This window comes from Cenococcum geophilum (genome assembly GCF_001692895.1).
Source record: "Cenococcum geophilum 1.58 unplaced genomic scaffold K441scaffold_109, whole genome shotgun sequence".
Lineage (NCBI taxonomy): Eukaryota > Fungi > Ascomycota > Dothideomycetes > Gloniales > Gloniaceae > Cenococcum > Cenococcum geophilum.
The window spans coordinates 97,480-120,166 of record NW_027137667.1 but is presented as its reverse complement, the minus strand read 5'-3'; the positions used below and the strand labels follow the sequence as shown (position 1 = coordinate 120,166).

Below are 22,687 nucleotides of genomic sequence, written 5' to 3'. Positions count from 1 at the left end.
TTAGAAGTCGCATCAGTCCTTGAAGTTGTTGACCTGAATCGGAGTTGCTAACTATCGTCTTACTACTGCCTATTACCTTATGACTCGCCACCTTATTTCTTACCATCGAATTGCTTACCACCCGTTCCTGTTGCCTGCACCTACATCATGTATATATAGTCTCTATTCTTTCATAGATCAATCAATACACGAGTTCTACCGTTCAACAGAAGTTCTAACTGATTAACCAAATACGCCGTAGATCTGACGACGACTTCCTGATGTATATACAGTCTCTTATTCTTCGTAAATTAACCCGTGCGAGTTCGTTCCTGACCTGGTATTTTCCGGTCGACATATTCTTACTAAAGGGCGACGCTGCGGAAACGAAGATCTTAACGATCTACTAGAGACTCTATTACCTAAATCTATCCGTACTGGACGTCCTCCAAAGGTCGCCAACGGGTCGCAAGCTTAAGCAAGAAGGCAAAGGAAGATGCAAGGGAACATCTACGATATATCTGACAGGAACATGAGGCAATGGGGTATATATTTTGAAGTAATTGAATATGCAGACGTTTATCGCCAAGGCCCAGCTTTATATTTCGCATGGAGGTAATAATCACTTCACCGGGTAGATCAGGCTCTATAACTACATTTATTTCATAGATTAGGTTGATTGCATATGATCGCAGAGCTTCGTCTTGATTTTAACTACGATTCATGCACGATGGAGCCTTTGCTTCTCGAATGTGGCTTGCCAATCCGCTCATTCTATCTGTCACCAAAGGCCCGGATACATCATAATTCATGCGAAGACATGGAAAAACTACGTTTCCTTCAGTTATTGCCCACTTCTTCTCCCCGAAAATCAGCCATACCATCAACTATGGCTTTTCTTAACTGAGCAGCTGCGCGTCCCAGTTCACCCCCACCTTTCTTGGCGTTCTCTAATCCAGCCATAATAGCTACCTCGGCTTTTTCGTGAAATACCCGCTGCCTCTCCTCCCTGTCCTGGTACATTTCTGTCTCCTCGTCACGTGGCGCGCCGAAAAGATTCAAATGCCTAAAAGCGTTTGAGCGCTGAGGAAGCGTATGTTGCTCCAGATGCCAGAGGGGGAGGCTGGTCGATATGACGTTAGACATCTGAGTCTCCTCCGATAGCGCCAAGAGACCTGCTCTTAGGAAAGAGGCAAAAGCATTCATCTGCTTCACGACAATCTTGCTCTCGCCTCCCGCCTTTCCCAAAATTGTTTTCGACGAGGACCACTTCCCTAAAGCATCAGTTTGCCAGCTAAGAAGACCAAGGAAGCAGTTCAAAGTCTTCACCCATCCGCCAGCGCAGCCAACGACCTCGTCCGCAACAACCCGCAGGAGCCATTCCAGTACGTCAAGCGAGGATAATCGAATATCTCCAGCTAGGTGTGTCATACCGGCACGCGTATACAGCAATATTTGATCAGCATGGCCTGCGATGTCTGCAGGTGGCAGACTCTGGAGCAACTTCAGGAGTTGCTGCTGGACGCTGTTCGAACCATCAAGAATCAAACGCTGTACTTCAGGTAAAATTACAGCCACTGGTTGTGGTAGCCGTGCGCCGGGCGGGGTATTGAGAACAGCTGAAGTCAAATATGCCAGCGATTCTCTACGTTGAGTATCAGATCTATGCGTAAGCATCGACAAATGATGAGAAAACTGGGAGGTAGATGAAGGAGCAGCAGTAGAGAGTGATTGCTGAGTCAAAACAATGGCTAAAACTATTATAAGCATTGCACAACAGACAGGCCAACGGAGGCATATACACTTGGCCTTGAAACTAGTATCTGTGAAATTGGCCGCTTTGGGTTTTGTTTTCCCGACCTTAAGCCTCGGTTTCTGCAGTACAATGGTTAGAAAACACATACAAATTACAATAGTAACTCTCAACGAACCTGAAAATCCTTCTTCTTTTCCTTCTTTCTTTTCGCGCTGGAACCCATTTCTTCAACCGCTGTCTAGTAGCCACCGCTTTCGACGAATCTGCAAATGCTCGGTCTTCGCGAAGAGCATGTAAGTTTATAAATGGTAATATAATATACTTGATAGCTATCTCACGATAAGCGACATGGGGCGGGTAGTAATGGAGGAGCCATCACACGTTGATTCATGTGGAGAATTTCTCGAAAACACGCTTTAACAAATGTGCACTAGCGGCTATTTGCGCCAAGACATCAATCTTCAAATGCTTGCTTGTTTGTCACGACTTTCCCTTTTAGCATTGGTTCCATATCCTCTACCGAAGGATTTTTCAGAAGTCCAACTGCCAGGGAATAGCCTTGCACTTGTTTCAACTCTCCTCACACGAAATTGCTGGGTCTCTTAGCACGATCATGACCCAAAATGCCGTAAGAGCAAACCTTCAAATTACCTCGGCCTCGGAAAATGAAGCACTGAATCCTTAGCAGCCCGATGAGACATTATCCCTCCTCACAAGGCTAAGCCAGAAGCCCGGTGTGCAGAGTACCCTTGTCCTATCTCGAGAAACTGGTGCCATCGTGCGAACATCGGGCTTGATCTCTAATACCTCTTCCACCAACCCAAATAGTACTCTACCCGCTGCGCTCGACAACGCTCCGGAAGGCTACAGTAATGGAAGAAAGGAGGGAGGGATACACAGCGCAGAAGATGTGGCGAGAATGATTTGGTCATTTGTCAACTCGGCTGGCTCGTTGGTAGAGGGGCTCGACCATGACGATGAGATAAGGTTGTTGAGATTGANGACAAAGAAAAATGAGTTAGTAATTGTGCCAGGTGAGAGGAATAATTTTATAAATGCTCTAGGCATGTATTTGTCAACCAATCCTAACTCTTATCTCAGATTCAAAATTTCTCCTCGTTGTCATTCATGATACACCCCCAGCCTGACGAGATTGTAGCATTGGGATTTTTATTGGCGGCTGGGCGTTCTGCAAGATACCCTTACATAAGCGGCGTTTAGGAATAATATTTGGAAGGGCCTGGGATTTTCAGAGCATGTCAACTTATGGCTTATGACCTTGAAATACACCTTCGACCTAATTCGAACTAAAATTCAGCCGTTCGAAACCATCTCCAGAAGCCTTGGAGATATGTGTTCAGGTCTCAACTGGGCGCATTTGTAAAAACTAGCTATTATTTGAGTGGAGTGTTATGAAAGACCCAAAGCTACGCGCGGGAACATCTTTTCAAAGGAAGCCGCTCTACCAGTGGGCCTCACTAATCTCTACATCATTAACGTCATTGCCCTCCGTATACCAACGCTCAGTCTCGGAAATCCCGACATCATTGCCACTCATCTGCCTCTTGCGCATCCTACCATCTTCAGCAAAAGTCCAATCTTCTAAGCCATAACAACGCTTCCATTTCATGCCGTCTTCAGCATCCTGATACTCGTACCAGAATTGTACAGCAATCTTGTTGTCTGTGAAGGCGAAAAGTTCCTTGCGGAGACGGTAGTTCTTCTCCTTGTTCCACTTCTTGGTGAGAAACTCCTCAATTGCCTGGGTTCCAGAGAGGAAAGTTGAGCGGTTGCGCCAGATGCTGTCAGGAGTGTATGCTTTGGCGATGGTTTTAGGGTCCCTGCTGTTCGTCAGCTTAAGCAATAGTAAGAATGGAAGATATCTGACTGTGTATTCCAAAGGTCTTGAGCCTTCTTAACCTTCTGCTGCGCTGTATCTGCGGTGAATGGGGGATTCAGAGACATGGTGGTATAGCTGGTTTTGTTGTAGAACTATTTTTGGTTACCAATGCTACTACTGCATGCAATCTTTTATGTGTACCCTCAACCGCGAGCCATTACGTCAGAAATGCATTAGCAAATTTATGTAAGCACATTGTATTTTCCATACCAAGAATTCATCAATTTGTCAATCTCGTGCAAAAGAAGTCCTCCTGTAAGCTTATTCACCTTTCGCGCAGAGCGTGCAGCTGTCGTTGATCTCCGCGGCCGCGGGTAACGTCCTAGCCACCCGATCGAGCCAACCCCCCGATCGAGCCACCCGCCGATCGCGATTCAAATCACCCCTTTTCTCATGCGTCTTACCTTTCCTACACCACAACCATGGATTCTACGGCTGCCGCACTACTTGATCTCGATCAAGAAGCTCAAATAGAAATTGCAATTAAGCTTTTAGAAGCTAACCCCAACCAATCTATTCGTCAGCTTACTAAAACTTATAACCTACCACAATCGACTCTTAACCACCGTTGGAGAGGACGCCAATCGTACAAAGAGGCCCATCAAGCCCAACAAAAGCTCACAGTCTTTGAGGAGGATTCTATCATCAAATGGATCAATACTATAGGAAGCTGGGGGTGGCCACCCCAAATCCAGCACCTCGAATCTATGGCTAAAGATATTCTCAAAGCAAAAAAGTGTTTTACGGAGCTTGGCCAACACTAGTATAAGAACTTCCTCAATCGTCACCCAGAACTCAAAGCTCGATTCGCTAGAGGCCTTAATTAAAAGCAAAAGGATGCCGAAGACCCTAAGATTATTAAGGATTAGTTTAAGTTGTATACAGCTACGGTCGCTAAGTACGGAGTCTCTGAGGGAGATTAATATAATATAGATGAGAAGGGAATTGCAATAGGAGTTGGTGATAAGGTTAAGGTGTTAGTATCACGATTAGAGGCTAAAGTCTTTATTACAGAGCCAGGTAATCGCGAGTGGGTATCCTTAATCGAATGCGTCTTAGGAAATCAATATCGGCTACCTCCTTATATCATCTTTAAAGGAAAGCAAATACAACAAGCTTGGATAACCCCACGCCTTAATCACCAAACGGTTATCCAAGTAAGCGATTCGGGGTGAACAAATTCGGACATCACTCTTAATTGGTTGCACCACTTTAACCTATATACAAAGCCACAACTCCAAGGAATCTATCGCTTATTAATTCTTAATGGCCACAAGAGCCACGTGTCAATACAATTCATTGAGTATTATAAGGCTCACAAGATCGTAGCTCTCTGCCTCCCCCCCCATTCAACGCATATACTTCAGCCTCTCGATATCGGTATATTTAAGCCCTTAGCCAAAGCTTACAAAAAGCACCTCCATAACTCTACGCTTTATAGAGCCTTAAGTATCACCAAGCTGGAGTTCTTACAATATTATCAAGCTGCGCGTAAAGAAGCTATATCTCCAACAAATATAGCTAGTACATGGCGGGCAACAGGCCTTATTCCCCTTAATCCTTCTATTGTTCTATCAAAGATCCGGCCCAAAACTCCTCCTTTCGCAAGCCTTACCAATAAGGATGGGGTACGAATTAATATCCCTATGTCTCCATCTATAGGGGAGAAGATTAACGAAGTTATTAATCTAATTCTACAAGGTGCACCACCCCTACATTCAGAAGCTATACTTGATCTACAGCAAATTGCTCTAAGTACTCTTGCTAATAAAACCGTTCTTCAGCGTATAAATACAGAGCTTGTGGAGAAGCAGAAGAGGCAACGTCGTAGTAAGGAGAAGACATCATATAAGAAGGCACGAGTCTTATCAGTAGAGGAGGCTCTTAAGAAGCTCCAGCAGAAGGAGCAGAAGGAGCAAGAAGAGGCTGCTCAAAAGGAAAGACGTGGAGCTTTACGAGGTGTAATAACGTTCGCGAAGAAGGTTTGGAAGGAGCTACCAATGCAGGACGATATTTTTAGATAGAATTGACGATTTGAGTGAGAGTCTGTGCATACGAGAGCTCTGCTCAGAGGGTGGCTCGATCGGGGGGTTGGCTCGATCGGGTGGCTAGGACGTTAAGTGACGCAGCCTCCCGCCCCACCAGACCCCTCCCCTTGCAGCTTTGTAAAACACCCCACCCTGCAACAACTTCTTTACTGATCAACCGTGTTTATCTTTCCTAGCAATTTCAACTCCTCACACCGCAGTCAATCAAGCAGAATAATATCCCTTACAATCAATCAATTTCACGAATCAAAAATGGCACCTCTTAAAGTCGGTGATACTTTCCCTGATGGGGTCAAGTTCGAGTGAGTTTCTTCACTCATGCTATTCCCCACAGTTACTCAGCCGGTGGCCGCCTGACAGGCGGCTGACATGCAGAGGCATCTACGTCCTCAGGCATCGAAATGGCTGTATTTTAGGTTTGCCTGACAGGTCTATCATAGTTGGGCTCCAATTACCGATGACGACCCTACTGCATGTGGCCGTCCACAAGAGTACGACGCCAGCAAGGAATTCAAAGCCAAGAAGGTTGTTCTCTTCAGCGTTCCAGGTTCGTCATTCTATGCTTTCTACTGCATATGCATGGATACTGACACCTCAATTCGCGTAGGTGCATTCACTCCTGGTTGCCAAGCTCGTCATCTTCCCCCTTACATTCAGAACCTTAAGGCCTTCAAGCAGAAGGGCGTTGATATTGTAGCTGTCATCGCATCAAATGATGCCTGGGTCATGAATGCATGGGGCAAAGTCAATGGTGTCAAGGACGACGATCTTGTAAGTTGCCGCAGCTTCGCCCAAGACCGCATACCTGTTAGCTGTGACTAATGAGATACGTTGCAGTTGTTCCTAAGCGATACAAAGACATTCTTCTCTAAGGAATATGGTTGGCCAGCAGGAATGGGCGACCGCAATGGCCGTTGGGCAATGATCTTCGATGATGGCAAGGTCATCTACGCTGAGAACGAGAAGGGCCCAGGCGAAGTTTCGGTAATTCCAAACCAATTATCCTATTCGGGGAATAACCCCTTGTTCATATGCTAACTTCACCTACACTAGGTTTCCGGAGCTGAAGCTGTGCTTGCAAAGCTTTAAGTGCAACGGCATCTGGTATCTATTTCCAGGCTTTTGCAACGAAGGTGGTATGGGTCAGATAGAGCTAGCGTAAATAGATTCCCATGCTCTCCTTCCAAACGATCCGAAGGAAAGTAGATTGGCGGCCATGATCACACTGAACCGGCGGCTAATGGTGTTCAACAATCTCTGAGGAACTTTTCCTTCAAGTAGCATAATACTCCAATGATGAACAACTTGAGATAGGCTCTCAAGGTTGAACAGGCCTAAAGTTAGTTCTTTGCGTGAGATTGGCTGATGTTTAAGGATCGTAGCCTACAAGATGACAGTTGTGCTTGAAAGGAATCATATGTAGCGTCACAAACGAGCCGCTCTTTCACGCAAAATCCAGAGCAGTAGATACAGGACGAATCTCAGTCTTACACGCACAGAGAGAGTCACTGAAGACCCCCCGCGTTCACAATAACCCATGAAGAAGAAAACTGCTGTTGCGTGCGTGTTGATACAGGAAAAGTTGAAATCGGCGCTCTGAAATTTCACTTGTTGCTTAGTCATTCTCGCTAGACTTTCTACAAGAACTTTCTCTGCCTGGACCTCACCTCTAAACACATCCGCCATGGAAACTCTAGATGGCACAGACTGGGACGTTCTCATTGTAGGCACCGGCATAAAGCAGTCTCTTCTAGCCCTGTAAGTTGCTCATTACTTTGGCCAACATGAAGTCTGCAAATTCTGACTGACGCAGCTTTTCATGAAAGAGCCTTGTCCCGCTCGGGTAGAAGAGTGCTGCATATTGACAAGAATAACTATTATGGAGGAGCTGAGGCTGCCTTCAGTCTACAAGAGGCTGAGGATTGGTCGAAGAACGTAGTTGAAGGTACATCTGTGTCGAAACTCATTCACGATTATTAAACTGACACAGTAAGATGGTACTTTGAGATCGCTCTACACGAACGTCTCCATTTCGCAATCTTCCCAGGAAAAGCCAGAGGCTGATGCCCCGAAGCTATCCTTCTCTCGAGCTTACAACCTCTCGCTGTCTCCTCAAGTTATCTACGCGCGATCTGCCTTATTGCCAATACTTGTCTCGTCTAAGATTTATCGCCAGCTAGACTTCTTGGCTGTTGGAAGTTGGTGGGTATATTCCTCAAAAGGTGGAATCAGTAATGCTTCCAGCGGGGGGCAAACAGCAGATGGAGCAAACAGCGGTCAGGGAATATTGACCAAGGTGCCAAGCGGACGAGAAGACATATTCGCCGACCAAAGTTTAGACTTCAAAGCGAAACGAGCGCTTATGAAGTTTCTAAGATTTATTGCGGAGTTCGAAGATCAACCCGAGGTTTGGGAAGAGCACCGAGAAAAGCCTTTTCCGGCCTTCCTCTCCGAACAGTTCAACTTTCCTGTTGCGCTGCAAGCCCCTGTCATAGCACTGGCGTTGTCACCATCTGCGCCCAATCACACAACTACAGAATTTGCCCTCCGCCGTATTTCACGACACCTGCGTTCCATTGGCATGTATGGCCCTGGATTTGGATCTGTCGTTCCAAAATGGGGAGGCTTATCCGAAATTGCTCAAGTTGCATGTCGTGCTGGCGCTGTGGGAGGAGCGGTCTATGTGCTTGGAAAAGGTTTTGCACACCCGGAAAGCATTGACGCTCAAGATAATGAGCCTACAGATGATGCCCAAAAGCCAATTAGGCTTAAAGTTCACCTACAAGATGGTGAAGCCATTACAACACGCTGGATTGCTGGTCTCGGAGATAATCTACAGCCATTCTATGCCCGGCAAGCCTCGAGGCCAGAAACCTATTCAGATTTGAGAGACCTGCCTGCGGTTTGTAAATCTGTCACTATCGTCTCTTCCGCCCTTGAGCCTTTATTCCCAGCTCTTGCTGAAGGAGCCCCGCAACCTGCAGGCGCTGTAATCGTATTTCCCTTTGGAAGTCTTTCTCTTGGCGAGGGCTCGGATCAGGAGGAAGAACTGCCACCTGTTCATCTATTAATACATTCAGGAGACACCGGCGAGTGTCCAGTTGGACAAAGTAAGTTTCTTCCACTTCTTAACCTCGCTTCTTCTATCTGCCCTAAATGATGATTGATTTTACGAATACTTATCTACATTGTCTGAACTTCATTGACGATCTATATCTCTGACAACCTGATTTGGGCCTTTTCATACACGCCTGTTCTCACTATTCGTCTTAAGACGGTACTAATTGAGACTTTAGGTGTCTTATACGCTAGTGTTGCCCTAGATAGTGAATTGGGCTTCGTCTTACTTGAGCAAGCCGTCAAGTCTCTTCTACAGGCTGTAGACATGCAGCCAACTCCAACCATTCTTTGGTCTATCCGATATAAGCAACACTCGGGAGCAGCGCATCATCTGCCGCCGTCCTCTGTTTCAGAGAGATCGTCAGCTAGTGGACAGATCTTAGAATTTTCGCCATCCTCTTCGGATCTCGCATTTGATGACTCCATGTTAGGTGAAGTAAAGGAATTATGGCTGAAGATCTTGGGAGACGAAGCCGGAGAATTCATGGTGTTTGAGGATCGGGAAGGCATAGGCCCAGATATAGATGATGATGAATAACTACTGTTTTGGTACCTTAATGAATTGTAATACAAGCATGATCCTATAATAACTCTGTTCATCTAGTTTGCTGCCTCCCCGATCATATGAACAGGGTGAGTAGATGAGTAGCTGACTTTCTAATTGTATCCGCATCTTCTCTTTATGTTACTTCATAGGACTCCGCTCAAGTGCTGCAAACATCGTCCCTCGATCTCGATCTCCTCAAGCACATGCCCAATCCAGAAGACGAAAATAATACACAAGAGCCCATTCATAAACTGCGCATGGCCAACGTCATCTCTTTGAGCTTATCTTATCCCTCTACAATTGGGTTCACTCGGCTTTTTTTTGAGACCTAGCAACACTATCCTCATTAGTCTAGCTTAAGCAAGGCTACGGACCTTTGTACGAGGCAGTGTCAAACCATGAGGCAATGGATTGTGGGATGTCTTTGTTTAGCAATAGCATGAACAAAGAACTTGTAATATCAAGCGCACAGACGATAATTAGACAATAAGACAAAGAAGCCAATGCTGGGCCTTTGTCAGGACAATTACCGTCTGGTTTGGAGCCCTGATATAAGAAATCACCTCCTATCGTGTGTCGAAACACGATTCTCACTACTAGAACGATTTCAAAAACAACTTCTCAAGCCGAGATTCTCCATTCTATCTCAGTAAATTGCCAAGCCAAACCTTCCACTTATCTACCGCAACAAAATGCACACCACGCCGACCCTCATCACCACCACACTCTTCGCCCTCGCCCTCGCCGCTCCCACCCACCTCTCGGACCCCAACGCGCACAGCAAACAGATCCTTCCATCCCGCCGCTCCGCCACTGAGTTCGGCGCCGTGACGTACTGCCTGGACGAAGACTTCCAAGGCCAGTGCAACCACGACACCACGAACGCGGGCAACCGCACATGCACTAACCTGGAGGCGCCGTGGTACCGCAGCATCTCGTCGGTGCGGCCCGACCCGGGCACGCGCTGCGACTTCTGGTCCAATCGCCACTGCAACGGGCTGATTCTGAGTATAGGGCAGGAGGGGGTTGGTGAGCTTAGGGGCTGGAGCTTTAATGATCGGATTGCGAGCTTCGCGTGTAGTGCGAGGACGGGGAGGAAAAAGGGGATTGCGGAGGAGGGGATTGTGTATCCGGATCGCGGGCCGAATTCAGGAGGGGATGGGCCTTGAGAGAGGGAGTGAGAAGGTAAGTATTGTAGTTCGTGGGAGGGGTGGAGTTCGTCTTGGATGAACGATGGGAGCAGGTAGGTCATATCAATGGAGTGGAGTGGTGATATCCGTCTCTGTGAAAGACTGTCATCTACGTTAGCTGATGGAATCTGAGAGTGAGGATGGTTATAGTCTGCTCGTTCAAGGAAGTCCAGTAGTAAACTACAATACTCACTATGCAAGTGTTGAAGTTCAGTTTACTCCTAGACGTGTCTGAAAGCGACTGGCAGAGCAACAGTTCAACCCACTAAACTAAGAGAACATACTTCCTCGCATTGGTTAATTGAAAAGCCGTCCAATAATCACAAATTCACACAAGGGGTAAATACAAAATCCGCCCTCAAAGTTTCGACCTCCGCCTACTATAAACTGAATCTACCTATCTACCTAATTCGGCAATTGGTTTAATACAGCGTAATACCAATCTACGTGTTAAGTCATAAATAAGCTTAGGTAGTTCTAGAAATTCCCTAAAACCTAGCGCGCTATGTTCCCCCTTTTAAACGAGATTTAGTGGAATGACTAAAGAACCCCAATTGGCAGGAGGTGGATTCAGTTTATAGTAGGTAGAGGTCGAAATAAACAAAACTTTGAGGGTGGATTGTGTATTTACCCCTTCACACAATCCTGTAATCTCTGTAAGGAGAACAAGTCTCTTCTCTCCTTGCAATCGAAACTCCTCTCCGGCCAGTCTGTTCCATATATACAAGGTATCGCGCTGGCTCTTTTAATCAATCTATTCGCGGCCTTTCCCAACTCTTGTTTGTTTATTCAAGCACTCTGTTGATTCAGGTCATTGTTATACGTATCGACGGCTCGAAGAGAGTATGTAGGAGGGCTATGGCCGTTTAGGCAGTTTATTGTTGTGACGATCGGGAGAGCCCTTTGCAACGGCTCTGAAAACAAATCAGAGATAGCAGGAAGCTAACGGATATAAGGTCGGGTGTAGAGGAGAGAGATTCCGAGGGTTCCGAAAATGCCGAGAATATATGTGGAAAGTCAAATAGTAAGCTGATAAGAAGTGGGAAATTGTTGCTGCATTCTGTTATTAGCTATTCATCTAGTTAATTATTCCTAACGATGGTGATATCCAAAGGTAATCTAAGTTTTGATGAAGCATGTTTTGTTGTTCGAAATATGACGAACATTGTTACGATAGTGAATCGAACTGCGAACCGGAAGTTGGGTTTTAGGTGCTTACTGTTAGCCTACGATTGAGCTTCAGAGCCTTGAAGCAACTTGAGATCTATTCGAAAGACCTGAGTGCAACTTTGGAAAATTGTTAGTTGCGCTTCATTGGTTTAGTAAACGGAATTCGGTGAGCTCTACTGATGTAGAAACAGTTGCAGAAACCGCCTTTTTCGGTCAACAAAAGACAATCGGAACTTCACCCATATCACATTTAGCAAGTTCTTCTGTCATACGAGATAAGCAAAAGTATGGTTATGGTTCTGTTTGTTACGAGTAATGAGTGCAGGGGCAGCCTTGCAGCAAAATTCGTATCCTCTTCTCAAAGAAGACAACATCAATAAAGACAATATATCTCCTCTAGATGAATTGCACGATGGCATTAACGTATTTTCATCTGTCTAGAACAAAGAAAGCACATACGAAGCTACCCGTGTCCTCCTTTCTCAGGGATAAATCCCAGCTTCCCTAAAATGAACTTTCCGTTGCTTCAACCAGAGATATCTTCTCCGCAGCAGCCGGGATTTCTCACTACACGTAAGATATTGAGTCCGAAAATGAATTGAACCCCGAATATATTTCAAATAAAATATAGCTCAGACATCTTCTGCAAGCAGCATCACAGGAGTCCGCCTCTATTCTTAGTCTCGCTCGCTCACCCCTGAACTCGGCATTCTCTCCTATTCGAATCCGTATGCCTCGAAAAAATCCCTGATATCAATATTTTGCCCTCAGCCCCGAAGAGACCCCATTCGCTTCGCCGTGGTCGAAAAACAAGGCCAGTCGGCGACCTCAGAAGAAGCCGTAGGATTTCCTACCCTCTATTCCCAGCAAGATACAAGACACATAGTAGAAGTGATAGGCAGAGTCACGCCATTTCGAACGCTTTCCCCTTCCCCCTTCCCCCTTCCCCCCTCCCCACAGTCTCAGGCCCAGCACTAGCACGCCGCTGAACTGTGCGGCGAGACGGTCGCGGCTGTGAGTCCCCGCCAGCAATTCTCCGTGGAACGGTGCAGAAAGCCCGTGCTGGCCTGCGCTACTCTGCACGGGAAAGCAAAGGGAGAAGAAGAAATAAAACGGCCTCGGGATGGTCACGTAACTGCTGCTCCTACAAGTACCGATCAACGGCACGTTACTTAGGCGTCCAGGACCGCATGCAGCAAAAGCACTGCCCTCACCCCTCCCCGAGCAGTGGGCACAACGACTCCGTGCGTGGCCATGGGCGAGAACCGCCAGAAATGGTGATCCAAATGCGTTTCAGATGGCGCGGAACAGGCCGAATCAGGAGGCTAAGAAGCGGGTGGCGCAGGCAGTAGTGGGCCTCCAAACGGAGCGGGCTGTCATAGACCTGCTGTGTTGAGTAGGACTGGGGGAGAGAGGGATGGAGCGAGGCGGGGCCACGGCTGAGAACGTTTTGCCGGTTTCTGGTCTTGAGGTGCGTATTCCCTGAGATTATTTCCGCGCACCGAAGCGGTGGCTTGGGGGCTAGTCATATCTAAGTGCAGCGCTTGGCAGGGTGGGCGAGAAGTTACTACCCCGGTGACAGGTTTGGTATCCGTTGATCGCTGGCGCGCGGGTTCTCCGCTCATCGTAATCAATGGGGGCTAGTCTTATGCCTGATTCCGTGGGACAATGCATGCAGCAGGGCCATCCAAGAACGTCACCGAGCATATCGACTGTGGGAGTCAGGTGAGTGGAGTGTGTTTAAAGTAGTATGCAATGTTATGTCGAATGAATATAAACTGATCACTACTGTTTACTTTTATATGAAGTGTCACGGCGGCTTAATTCCCATGCACTTGTCGTAATAGAGAGCTTAAATGAATATTTATGAGTGACTGAAACCCATCTCCTCGGCCACAAAGGGCACCAGGAATGTGTATATTCTGTTTTTAGTGCGCGTATGCGTGCGTAGATCCTAAAGCTAGGCAGTTGTGTTCAGCGACTGAAAACCTGCCGGTAAAATGAGCATGTTAAAACGTCGTACGATTCTGGGAGCTTGCAGAATAGTGCGTTGCCACGAAGAGCGCCATGAGCATGGCTAAACAGGACCAGGTAACCTGCTAGATTTGTTGCTACATGCTGGCGATGGAGCCATCCTGCCGGGCATCTACTGTACCGTCTGGCGCTGGTGATTTTCATTCTTCGAATTCTCGGATGCTTCCGGGGCATCAGGCACGTCTTGCGTCCTGAAAAACCTGCCAGCGATCATGCCTGTGAAGCCACGCTGCGGAAGTCGAAAAAGGATATTGCACCGGCAACAGAGAGGGATCCGAAGTTCTTCCTTAGGGTGTTTTCTGCAACACTAGCCCTAGCGGACCGTGTTGGAGACCTCATTGGGTATAAACAGGGGTGACAGTATCGAATGGAGGGATGGCGCGGATATGGTGGCTTAATAACCGTAAAGGCAAGCAGTGAGACGTCTGACACACCATGAGAAAATCCCTATGCACTCATGGGGTGATATTGAGGATCTGCTACACCTATGCCGGCATTCTAAACAACAAGAACAGGGGAACACGTAAATCATTTCGAGAAATCATGATGTTCCATGTTTCAAAAGATATTGTTCAAAATGAGACAATAGAAAATTTAAACCATTACAAGGCTGTATAAATTGCATAGTGGCAATGCTGTCGGCCTAACCACTGATCAGTCCGCCCCTTGTAAGCCCTGGATCCTCTGTAAAAAAGGGTCAAGACGTCCGTGGGTGGCAGAAGGCCAGGGCTTGAAATGTACCAGGCAACGCAGGCTATGTATCGACGGCACATCATATCGTTGTTGCATCCCAGTGGCTGGGGTCAGTTCGAGGCCAGGCAAGAGTGACCTTGGCCTGAAAAGAAGCTGAGTCGAGTAGGCGCGACTCCGACTGATCTGAGACTTGGCGCAGCATTGGAGGCGTTCCAGGAGGTAGTTTGGCCAACCGAGTTTGTTCCTTCATTCGTGGGGGGTTGGATCTACGTCAGCAGCTCTCCGGGCCCTTGTTACGCGCAATATGAGCATCGGAATATAGCCTTAAAACGGTTGTACATGGCCTTAAGCCTGGACCGTTTTCCGTCAGTTAGGTTATGCTCAACATTATCAGTCCCGTTTAGTGAGACCATTGACGCTTGGGTTCCTCTTCGGGTGCTATGGCATTTGCTTTTGGTAGAGTTTCTCCCTCAGCTCTCCTACCCATGCCTTGTGATCTGGAGCAAGGGTTCGTCCATCCGCGAGACATCGCATCCAACAAGCTCGAGCGGCACAGTGCTCGACAGGAGCCCACCGCTCGGATTAGCGAGCTCTAATTTTTACCTTCAACTTGGTGATACTTTCTCCGAACTGTGGAATGATTGTATCGAAGCTATCGAATATGCAACTGCTGTTCTGAAGACCAACACTGGGGAATAAGTGAGGGTCTTGCATCATACCCCACTGCCGATCAGGGCAGCGGTAATCACAAATTCATTCCGCGGACTACCCTTAAAGGCCTGGCCTGACATGGTTTTCGGCCACTCAGTGATCTATTTGGACCGGCACGAACATTCGCGCCAATTGGATCCAAAATGACGGGCTAGCCTATATAGGTGACTACTATTCCTATTTAGGTATGGTGCATTGGATTTGGACCGGAGCATTAGAGTGGATTTGACCTCAGATCCACGCCACGCCAGTCCAAATAAATCACTGCGGCCGCCTTGCTGTTCGCTAGAGGATGTGTGGCTTGAGTCAACACTCCAAGTGAACAGCCAGGACGAACAGCATGCGGAGGAGCAAAGGACTTGCTGACACACATCGGCCGCGAACGGCTGGTCCGGACAGCCGGATCTATGAGTTGGCCCACGGGCCGCGCCAAGGGCTATCTCGCAGAAGGCGCTGATTTGAACAATCTATGACAAAATGAACGTGCAGCGAGGCGTATGGTGAATGTTGCGTAGGGTAAGGCAGCCAGTTGCCCGACAACGGACGCACAGGTCGTTTCTCTATCGTAGGTCGCGTCGATTGAAGTGAACAGAGGGTTTTGCATTGGTTAGGACTTTAAAACTTCGAGAAAAGAAAACTCACGGATAGGCGACAGGCCAGTCCTAGTTGTGACAGCCACAACTGACGAAACGATTAACAGGTGCAATCTCGCATCCATAGGGCAAGCTGGACTTATTAACCACGTGGGGCCAGAGCCTTGTGGAAACGAGCAGTGGAAGTATTAGGATAAGTCCATAATACTTACCACTCTTACATACAGGGGTTCCTAAACCAGTGTCGAGGAACGACAGCGATTGGCTGCCTCTGGACCATGTAACCCAATAATCGAAAGAGGAAGCTGGAGAATGCAAGAGAAGGAGCGTGCTGTGGGATCTCGTCGATTTTCTGATTGAAGCAGCATGCATGTTGCTTGTCCAAGTGCTTGTCCGGGTGCTTTCGGGCCCTCCGTCGAGCTAAACTGTTGGCATTGTCAGCCTCACTTTATCCTTAACGTTGGCATGAATAAGTTTTGTGAGAAGCGCCGAAATGAGTTTCATGCGACATGCGACGATATCCCCGTGTTCCAGCTGGGCGCGGTCGTATTCAGACATGGCTTTGTCGCGCAGGGTGATGGCTGGGACAGCAATCGATCGATTTTGGCACGGGCATATGCTGGAGACAGGGCAACGGCGGTACAACGACGGATGGCTTCGGGCGCATGCCAGAGCAGGAGAGAGCGTGAGAGCGCGAGTGAGTGCATCTCAACAATAAATGTTGAAGACATCTCGACATCTCGGAGTGAGTCCGATCGGTGCATGCTCACGCAGCGGGGTCGTCCCTCAGATGCAAGCCGCATCTGGGATTTGCAGTGGGAATCTTGAAGCCTTGGCCAAGCTCCGTCGCAGCCAAGGGCGGACTCTCAAGCAGCTGGTACCGGGATGATCGCCGTGTGGCAAGGGAACGAAGCATGGGAAGTACAACATGCGTGCAAGCGAGTTCTTCTGGTGGGATGGACCACCCCGGAAGAAAAGAGTGTAGCGCGTGCGGAGGATGAGGGGGAGCGTGCAGATCGTGAGTCTTGGTTTTTGCCCGTGGGCGCCAATCACGGAATATCAAATCCTGGAGGCGGGAAAGTGGGAAAGCCGGGAAGCGTTCTTAGCTTCTCTCAGCTCTCTTAGCTTCACTCAGCTTTCTTAGCTTCTCTTAGCTGTCTTAGCTCCTCTCCGCTTTCTCAGCCTGTCGTACGAGATTCTGAACTGCGCACCTGCATTGTTTTATTTAGCCGTCGTGCGCCGAGGCTGTCTTCTCGCAGTGAACAAAAACCAACATTCCTTCGAGGCGGTATTATACCGCCAGTATGCCGGCAGAATGCCTGATTTAGCAGACTGGGCCCGGCACGCGGTGTTGAGTGGACAGCACCAACTGTCGCCCGCCGTTACCTACCGCTGGGTCGGTGGGGCGTCGAGGAGGGATATAAGCATAAGCTGTCAGAGCACAGCCATAAATAACAAAGCCGTAACAAACGGGTGGGAGTTATGGAGAACGGGTATGAAGGGCTATGAAAAACTATGAAGGGCTGTGGAGATACGCAGGGTTCGTAGTGGGTCACACCAAAAGCCTTCTAGAGCCTTTTGGGCTTCCTTTTCACGGGTAGCGAGTGATCGCCTGCTTCCGCAGCGAAGATTCCATTCCGTATTGCTGTGATTAAGCTTGACCCGTCAGGGACGACAGGGGCCGCCCACCCGTCCATGGCTATCCTTGCACATGCTCGCCCGTCCACCGCGAGGCCATGAGCGTCTCCCGGAAGATCATGCACGGTACCCTTCAGCAAAATGTCCGCTTCGTCAGGCTGCACTGCTGCTCCGCCATTCGACCGCCGCTGCTGGGACGACTCCCCTAATGGCCTCTAATGGCTTCCGGGGGCCTCCAAAGCCTCCAATCACCGCGCGGTGGACGAGTGCTGGCACCCAGCGCGCCTGCGCGCTTTTTCGCCTGCATGTCCGCTCTTGCAGGCTCGTGTGCGGGGGCCTCGACGAGAATATCCGCGCTTCGGGTTGAGCGCAACGCGCCCCAAGCCGTGGCTGCATTGATTGTGTCATCTCCACAGAGAGATGCACGATCCGGGGTGTCGGGACATGCTTTGCAAAGTGCGGCAGCCATCCCATGTCACAGGAATTCTGTCCCATCTTGCCCATCTGCCATCTGCCCATCTGCCCATCTGCCCATCTGCCCATCTGCCCATCTGCCCATCTGCCCATCTGCCCATCTGCCCACCTGCCCTATCTGATAACTTCCGGTCCACTCGTCTGCTGCTGGTGCTGGCTCGCCAAGTTTTGCTGGCGGGCTGTGTGGCCAGCACCGATCCTCAAAAAAACAATACAAGTATTGGGAGCGGCGCGCTCCGTCATGCGCTTCTGAAAACTGTCAAGTGCAGCATGTGGGAAACCAACAGTCTGGCAATGTGGTAGTCTGGCATCTGGCACTCTGGCGGCTTTGTACCCTCTTGACCGCCTCTCCTCCGATCACAAGACGACCCTCTAGCTCATATTAGAGGCCACTTGGCGTCGCCAGAGGCAGTTGAAGAACTTACCCTCGCCGCCCCGACAGTGGGGTTTGGCCGCGCATCCGATTGCGTGTGACGAACGGTGATACTCGGCCATCGCAGATCCATAATGCCCCCCCCTCCCATCGCGGTGGGCTCGCTACAATGCACTCCGCACTGACTCTCCCTCTCCGACGGGAGGAGTGCATCTTCAATCCAGCTAGCTGCCAGGGATCTGGCGTTTGGTAATAGTAGTCTTCTGGCGGGCATGTAGCCATCTTGCAAGCGTCTTCGGCCACGGCATTTGCGCGAGTTGCTTGAGTTTCGGCATGGCTGGATGGGGAGGTCGGCAGAGACAGAAAAGTGACAGCAGCCAACGTGGCTCCCAGGGTTTAGCTGCATGCACTTGCGTTGATCGACCCGCTACGTTCAGAGATCCTCCACAGACAGTTGGGCCAAGACGTGGCTTGAACGCCGCCATCCACGCTCGCGGATCATCCACTCTCGTCGCAGTCGTCCTAGCTAAATACGAACGGAGACGGCTGCCTCCCTCGGTGCTAGCCCAGCACGAGCGAACCCTTTTTGCTTCCCGCGCTTGCCTCCTTGCTTGCTCTGGCTACCACTCCTGTCTCTTGAAACGCATGAGTGCAAACCCTCCTGCACGCTCCGTGGTAAAAGAGAGCAATGGGCGGTTTGAGGCGTGATGACGGCGTGCCCTCCCTCGGGCCCGGCGCCGGCAGCAGTCCCGGCAGCGAGTCAGGGAGGTGCGGTGCTGCATGGTGAGGCCATACGCAGCCTGCGGGTTGCGACCTGCTCGGTCTGGCGATGGAGCCGTGTCGAGTGGTGGTCATCAAACCTGGGGGGTGTTCAAGCCGCAACGGGCTGCTACTGGCCCAAAAAAAAAGTAAGCGGCATCCTCAGATCAGCCATGCGGATCATCGTCACCAGAACCCTCTAGCCGTTCGCTCGGAGGATTCCAAAGCCTTCTAGTGAGAGGTCGATCAGCGTGCCTTCTGCACACAAGGCGCGCTGGACCAACGGCATCAATAGATAGCTTCCGTTTAGCCAGCGCCTTCCGCGCCTCTCTCGTCTTCTTGCTCCATGGCCGCGTTAGCCTTGTTCGGCGTGGCATGGCACAATAAAACCATTCCTTTGCCCACTTCAGGCGATATGACAAGGAGGGGGCTTGGATCTTTAAAGTGTGCGAAGGCTGTATCACTTTTTCTAAGTTTCTCTCATCTCGTGTCCTCAGAACCACTCCGCCGCTCCCAGCAGTTGCTCGCACCCCTGCGTACTCTGCGTGCCCTGCCTATCGAACGCGCCAATCCAAAATAGTGCGTAATCCTTCGTCAGCCCGTCTCTTCTGGCCTGCAGGCCTTTCATTTCGTTGTGAGTCCTGCTGCGTGCGTTGGAATCGTGGTGGATCGTGTGCACCCAGCGTGGCAGTCTGCGGCAGCCTGAGGCAGTTGGATATCAGGTACGAGGAGCCCTCTGGGAGAGCAGTGCTTGTCGTCGATCGATCCTCCCGACCACTCGACCGCCTGAGATCGCATCACTCGTCCAGGTGCCGACTTTTCGTATCCTCTTCGGCCTAGCTCGCAGCCGCACAGTGCCAGGCCGTCAACACGACTAAGAAATCTGGTCGTCGTTGGCTGTTGCGGCTGGCGTGCTGGCCGTCGCCATTTCCACGCCTCCCTTTGGGCTTGCGCCGATACTCCAGGGTCTCCCGCACGACTTCAGTTCTAACCGAGGAATTTATCCGTCGCGCTGGACTCGTGGGAGCCGCTGTGAAGGAGCTTCGACCGCTGTCCTGGCTGATCTGCAGTGCATCATTACCTGTCCGTGGGCTCCCCTGCACGCCTCATTCCCCGAAGAGCTCGATAGCCGGTGCAGTATAGATTGCCAGGCTAGGATCCGTGAGCGGATCTCCGTCCCTGCCCGACGTGCGAACAGACCATAGCAAGGCAAGCCTAACTGTACTCGACTATCATCTGCATTACCGTTGCGAACAAGTGGGCGCCCAGCTCTCCAGATTATAACGTTCCGCCTCCTCGACGTTGCCCGTCATTATCTCGACAGGGGCCGCCGCCTGTCTGACCCACCCTACTGGCAACGGTTTGGTCTCCGCGCGCTGGTGCTTGATTTCGCCTTGAGAAGATACTTGAACGCTTTACGTACTGGCCCGAGGTGTTGTTCCCGCTTTCCAGCCCAAGCCTCAGTCCTGGTTGCTTTCGTGCTTGAGCTTCTTCTGCCCCTCTTCCTCTGTCTCTTCCTTTTCTTCTACTGTCTGCCCTATCTGATCTTCCTTCTGCGGAGCAGTCCTGTTACGCAGACTGTCGTGACACTTTCTATGAGCTATGCAGCTTGCTAGCATGGTGCACGGCAGCGGGAGGGATCGCGAGGCGCACGATCATCGTCAACTCCAACACCAACACTCCAATTTCTACGCCCAGCCGCAAGGCCGAGTATACCATCCTCACGCCGACGTTACAACGGCTCTTGTCTCAAACCCTTACGCCAGCCATCAGCAAGTGGAATACCAGTATCAGCGGGCACCTCAGTCCCCGCCATCGCCACCTGTCGAGGAAGTCAGCAAACCATCATTACCATCCATATCGAGTCTGTTAGGAATTGCAGATGGTGAGCGTGGCAGCTCTGAAACTGGTATTTTTATTTTCTTCGGACTTTTGTTGAGAGCGCTGACATGAAATCTAGGCGGCCAGAGCCCGCGTCAATCGCAACAACAGCAACCATCACAGACACAACAGCAACAGCAGCAGAACGGCATCTCTGTTGATCATTTAGAAAATCGATTAGATCAGGTACCGCAAGCTTTCGGTCCAACGATCGTGAGCAACCCCAAAATGACCTTACCACCGACACCTCCAATGCAACCGGACTCCGTCGTTGACGGGAATCAGTCTCCCTCCACATCCACCCAATCTTCGATATCGGCTCAGCCGTATTATCTGGGCCAATCTCTAAACAACATGGAGCCGCACCAGCAACGACAGCACGTTGCGTCTGCACCCATTTTAAAACGTCATTCTATTCCATCACAATCCTCCATGTCACCATATAACACTTCTCCGTATGATCCATCACCATACGCCTCATCTCCTGGCGGAGCATCTACAGCATCGTTTTACTCGCCTGAAAATCACCCATATACTTCAGCGGGGATGTACCAACAGCGTCCACTTCCTTCGAATTTCCCACCACAGCCGATACCCATGCCTGTCGCACCAAATTCAGCTAATGCATCCAACTTATGGCAGCACCATCACTATATCAGTGCTTCTAGCCAAGCGGCGTTTCCCCAATCGCAAGACCGTTACATCTGCCAGACATGTAACAAGGCCTTTTCCAGGCCGAGCAGCTTACGCATCCACAGCCACAGTCACACAGGAGAAAAGCCTTACAAGTGTCCGCAACCTGGATGTGGCAAGGCATTCAGCGTGCGCAGCAACATGAAACGGCACGAGCGTGGCTGCCATGCCGCTGCTAATACTCCGATTACTGCATCATGATCATGACGAAAGGAGGCCTGAGGAGGAGCCTTAGGGAGGAAGATTTCGATACGGCGTTAGGTGGCGTAAAATGGTTCGCAGCAAGCAGGTTCTCTGATGAAAGATGTTTATGTCGTTCGTTTTTGGCATACTGGTGCCTAGCTTTATACCATCTGCACAGTAATTTGGACGGGGAAGGCGTTTTGCACTGCATATCTCCGCATTCTAAGGCGTTCTTGTGTTCATTTTTCTAGGGTCAGACTTTTGTCATTCATGTCGCGAGATCATGCTCGCGACAACTCTACTTTTCCGTTCTGAACTTGGGCTTTTCAAAACATGGAGTTTCTTTCGCTCCTAAGCCGTTAAATCCAGACAATCTGTAACGGTCTAGGAATGGCGCTGGGCCATCACGCTCATTACTTCTACTTCTAGTGTATATTAGGGGTTCCCGCATAAACAGTTCTAATGCTGAAGACCTGTGAGGAAACACTTATTTCGATCTCAATTCCAACGACCACGGGTCATCCCTGATGCTGACCCCCCTGATTCAGTGGCTGTAATGGGTGGGAAATTTCAGAGTCGTCGTATTAATTACCGGTGAGTGCTATTCTCGTTCGAGGTCAAAGCTTTGGATAATAGCGACTGATTAAGTCGAGGTTTCAGATCCGGAAACTAGATCCACGAACTCTCACAGATGAATATTACCGCGATTTATTGTTCCATCGACGGGAGAATTACGAATGGCCTGGGTTCAAGGGCGATCATCCGTCTTATGCGCAGGCATCAAGCCAAACGATCGCCCGTTCAACTCTGACAACCAAATCGCGCCCGATAGCTCCTAATTTCCTTTCCACAATGCGACCCAGCATCTACTCGAGATTACTAAAAATATCTTCGAGATTTAATAGTGACGCGCGGACGATAAGGTTGTCGGATTCACTGCAGCAA

General features: G+C 49.5%; 10 protein-coding genes across 10 annotated transcripts; 6 read left to right on the top strand and 4 right to left on the bottom strand.

The window, feature by feature from the left end:
• Positions 1-669: 669 nt before the first annotated feature.
• K441DRAFT_671783 (rRNA processing protein Ipi1) lies at positions 670-2,109 on the bottom strand. Its single transcript, XM_067650465.1, has 3 exons — positions 1,911-2,109; positions 1,782-1,854; positions 670-1,730 (listed from the first exon to the last, which is right to left on the bottom strand). Exons 1-3 carry the CDS (start codon positions 1,956-1,958, stop codon positions 820-822), a joined length of 1,032 nt encoding a protein of 343 aa, XP_067496338.1. The 5' UTR covers positions 1,959-2,109; the 3' UTR covers positions 670-819.
• A 139-nt stretch (positions 2,110-2,248) lies between these two features.
• K441DRAFT_671781 (uncharacterized protein) lies at positions 2,249-3,365 on the top strand. Its single transcript, XM_067650464.1, has 3 exons — positions 2,249-2,363; positions 2,424-2,769; positions 2,837-3,365. The coding sequence occupies exons 1-3, from the start codon at positions 2,349-2,351 to the stop codon at positions 2,881-2,883; spliced, it is 408 nt and encodes a 135-aa protein (XP_067496337.1). The 5' UTR covers positions 2,249-2,348; the 3' UTR covers positions 2,884-3,365.
• K441DRAFT_24257 (DUF1348-domain-containing protein) lies at positions 3,033-3,915 on the bottom strand. Its single transcript, XM_067640723.1, has 3 exons — positions 3,846-3,915; positions 3,624-3,727; positions 3,033-3,576 (listed from the first exon to the last, which is right to left on the bottom strand). Exons 2-3 carry the CDS (start codon positions 3,698-3,700, stop codon positions 3,198-3,200), a joined length of 456 nt encoding a protein of 151 aa, XP_067496336.1. The 5' UTR covers positions 3,701-3,727; positions 3,846-3,915; the 3' UTR covers positions 3,033-3,197.
• Positions 3,916-5,794: 1,879 nt separating this feature from the next.
• On the top strand, positions 5,795-7,150 carry K441DRAFT_671779 (Redoxin). Its single transcript, XM_067650463.1, has 5 exons — positions 5,795-5,985; positions 6,124-6,230; positions 6,291-6,454; positions 6,521-6,667; positions 6,737-7,150. Exons 1-5 carry the CDS (start codon positions 5,936-5,938, stop codon positions 6,770-6,772), a joined length of 504 nt encoding a protein of 167 aa, XP_067496335.1. The 5' UTR covers positions 5,795-5,935; the 3' UTR covers positions 6,773-7,150.
• Positions 7,151-7,367: 217 nt separating this feature from the next.
• Positions 7,368-9,341, top strand: K441DRAFT_597518 (uncharacterized protein; the record flags this gene model as incomplete). Its single annotated transcript, XM_067645071.1, has 4 exons — positions 7,368-7,441; positions 7,510-7,628; positions 7,678-8,793; positions 8,980-9,341. 4 exons carry the CDS (start codon positions 7,368-7,370, stop codon positions 9,339-9,341), a joined length of 1,671 nt encoding a protein of 556 aa, XP_067496334.1.
• A 701-nt stretch (positions 9,342-10,042) lies between these two features.
• On the top strand, positions 10,043-10,519 carry K441DRAFT_683047 (uncharacterized protein; the record flags this gene model as incomplete). Its single annotated transcript, XM_067651652.1, has 1 exon — positions 10,043-10,519. One exon carries the CDS (start codon positions 10,043-10,045, stop codon positions 10,517-10,519), a length of 477 nt encoding a protein of 158 aa, XP_067496333.1.
• A 3,096-nt stretch (positions 10,520-13,615) lies between these two features.
• Positions 13,616-14,043, bottom strand: K441DRAFT_24131 (uncharacterized protein). Its single transcript, XM_067640718.1, has one exon. The coding sequence runs from the start codon at positions 13,916-13,918 to the stop codon at positions 13,685-13,687; it is 234 nt and encodes a 77-aa protein (XP_067496332.1). The 5' UTR covers positions 13,919-14,043; the 3' UTR covers positions 13,616-13,684.
• Positions 14,044-16,025: 1,982 nt separating this feature from the next.
• On the top strand, positions 16,026-17,260 carry K441DRAFT_701657 (uncharacterized protein; the record flags this gene model as incomplete). The annotated part of the gene is made up of 3 exons (XM_067653357.1): positions 16,026-16,438; positions 16,583-16,759; positions 16,971-17,260. Exons 1-3 carry the CDS (start codon positions 16,108-16,110, stop codon positions 17,258-17,260), a joined length of 798 nt encoding a protein of 265 aa, XP_067496331.1. The 5' UTR covers positions 16,026-16,107.
• Positions 17,261-17,396: 136 nt separating this feature from the next.
• K441DRAFT_24113 (uncharacterized protein) lies at positions 17,397-18,025 on the bottom strand. Its single transcript, XM_067640716.1, has one exon. It carries the CDS (start codon positions 17,944-17,946, stop codon positions 17,533-17,535), a length of 414 nt encoding a protein of 137 aa, XP_067496330.1. The 5' UTR covers positions 17,947-18,025; the 3' UTR covers positions 17,397-17,532.
• A 2,421-nt stretch (positions 18,026-20,446) lies between these two features.
• On the top strand, positions 20,447-22,255 carry K441DRAFT_671773 (uncharacterized protein). Its single transcript, XM_067650462.1, has 2 exons — positions 20,447-20,894; positions 20,946-22,255. The coding sequence occupies exons 1-2, from the start codon at positions 20,603-20,605 to the stop codon at positions 21,758-21,760; spliced, it is 1,107 nt and encodes a 368-aa protein (XP_067496329.1). The 5' UTR covers positions 20,447-20,602; the 3' UTR covers positions 21,761-22,255.
• Positions 22,256-22,687: the final 432 nt, after the last annotated feature.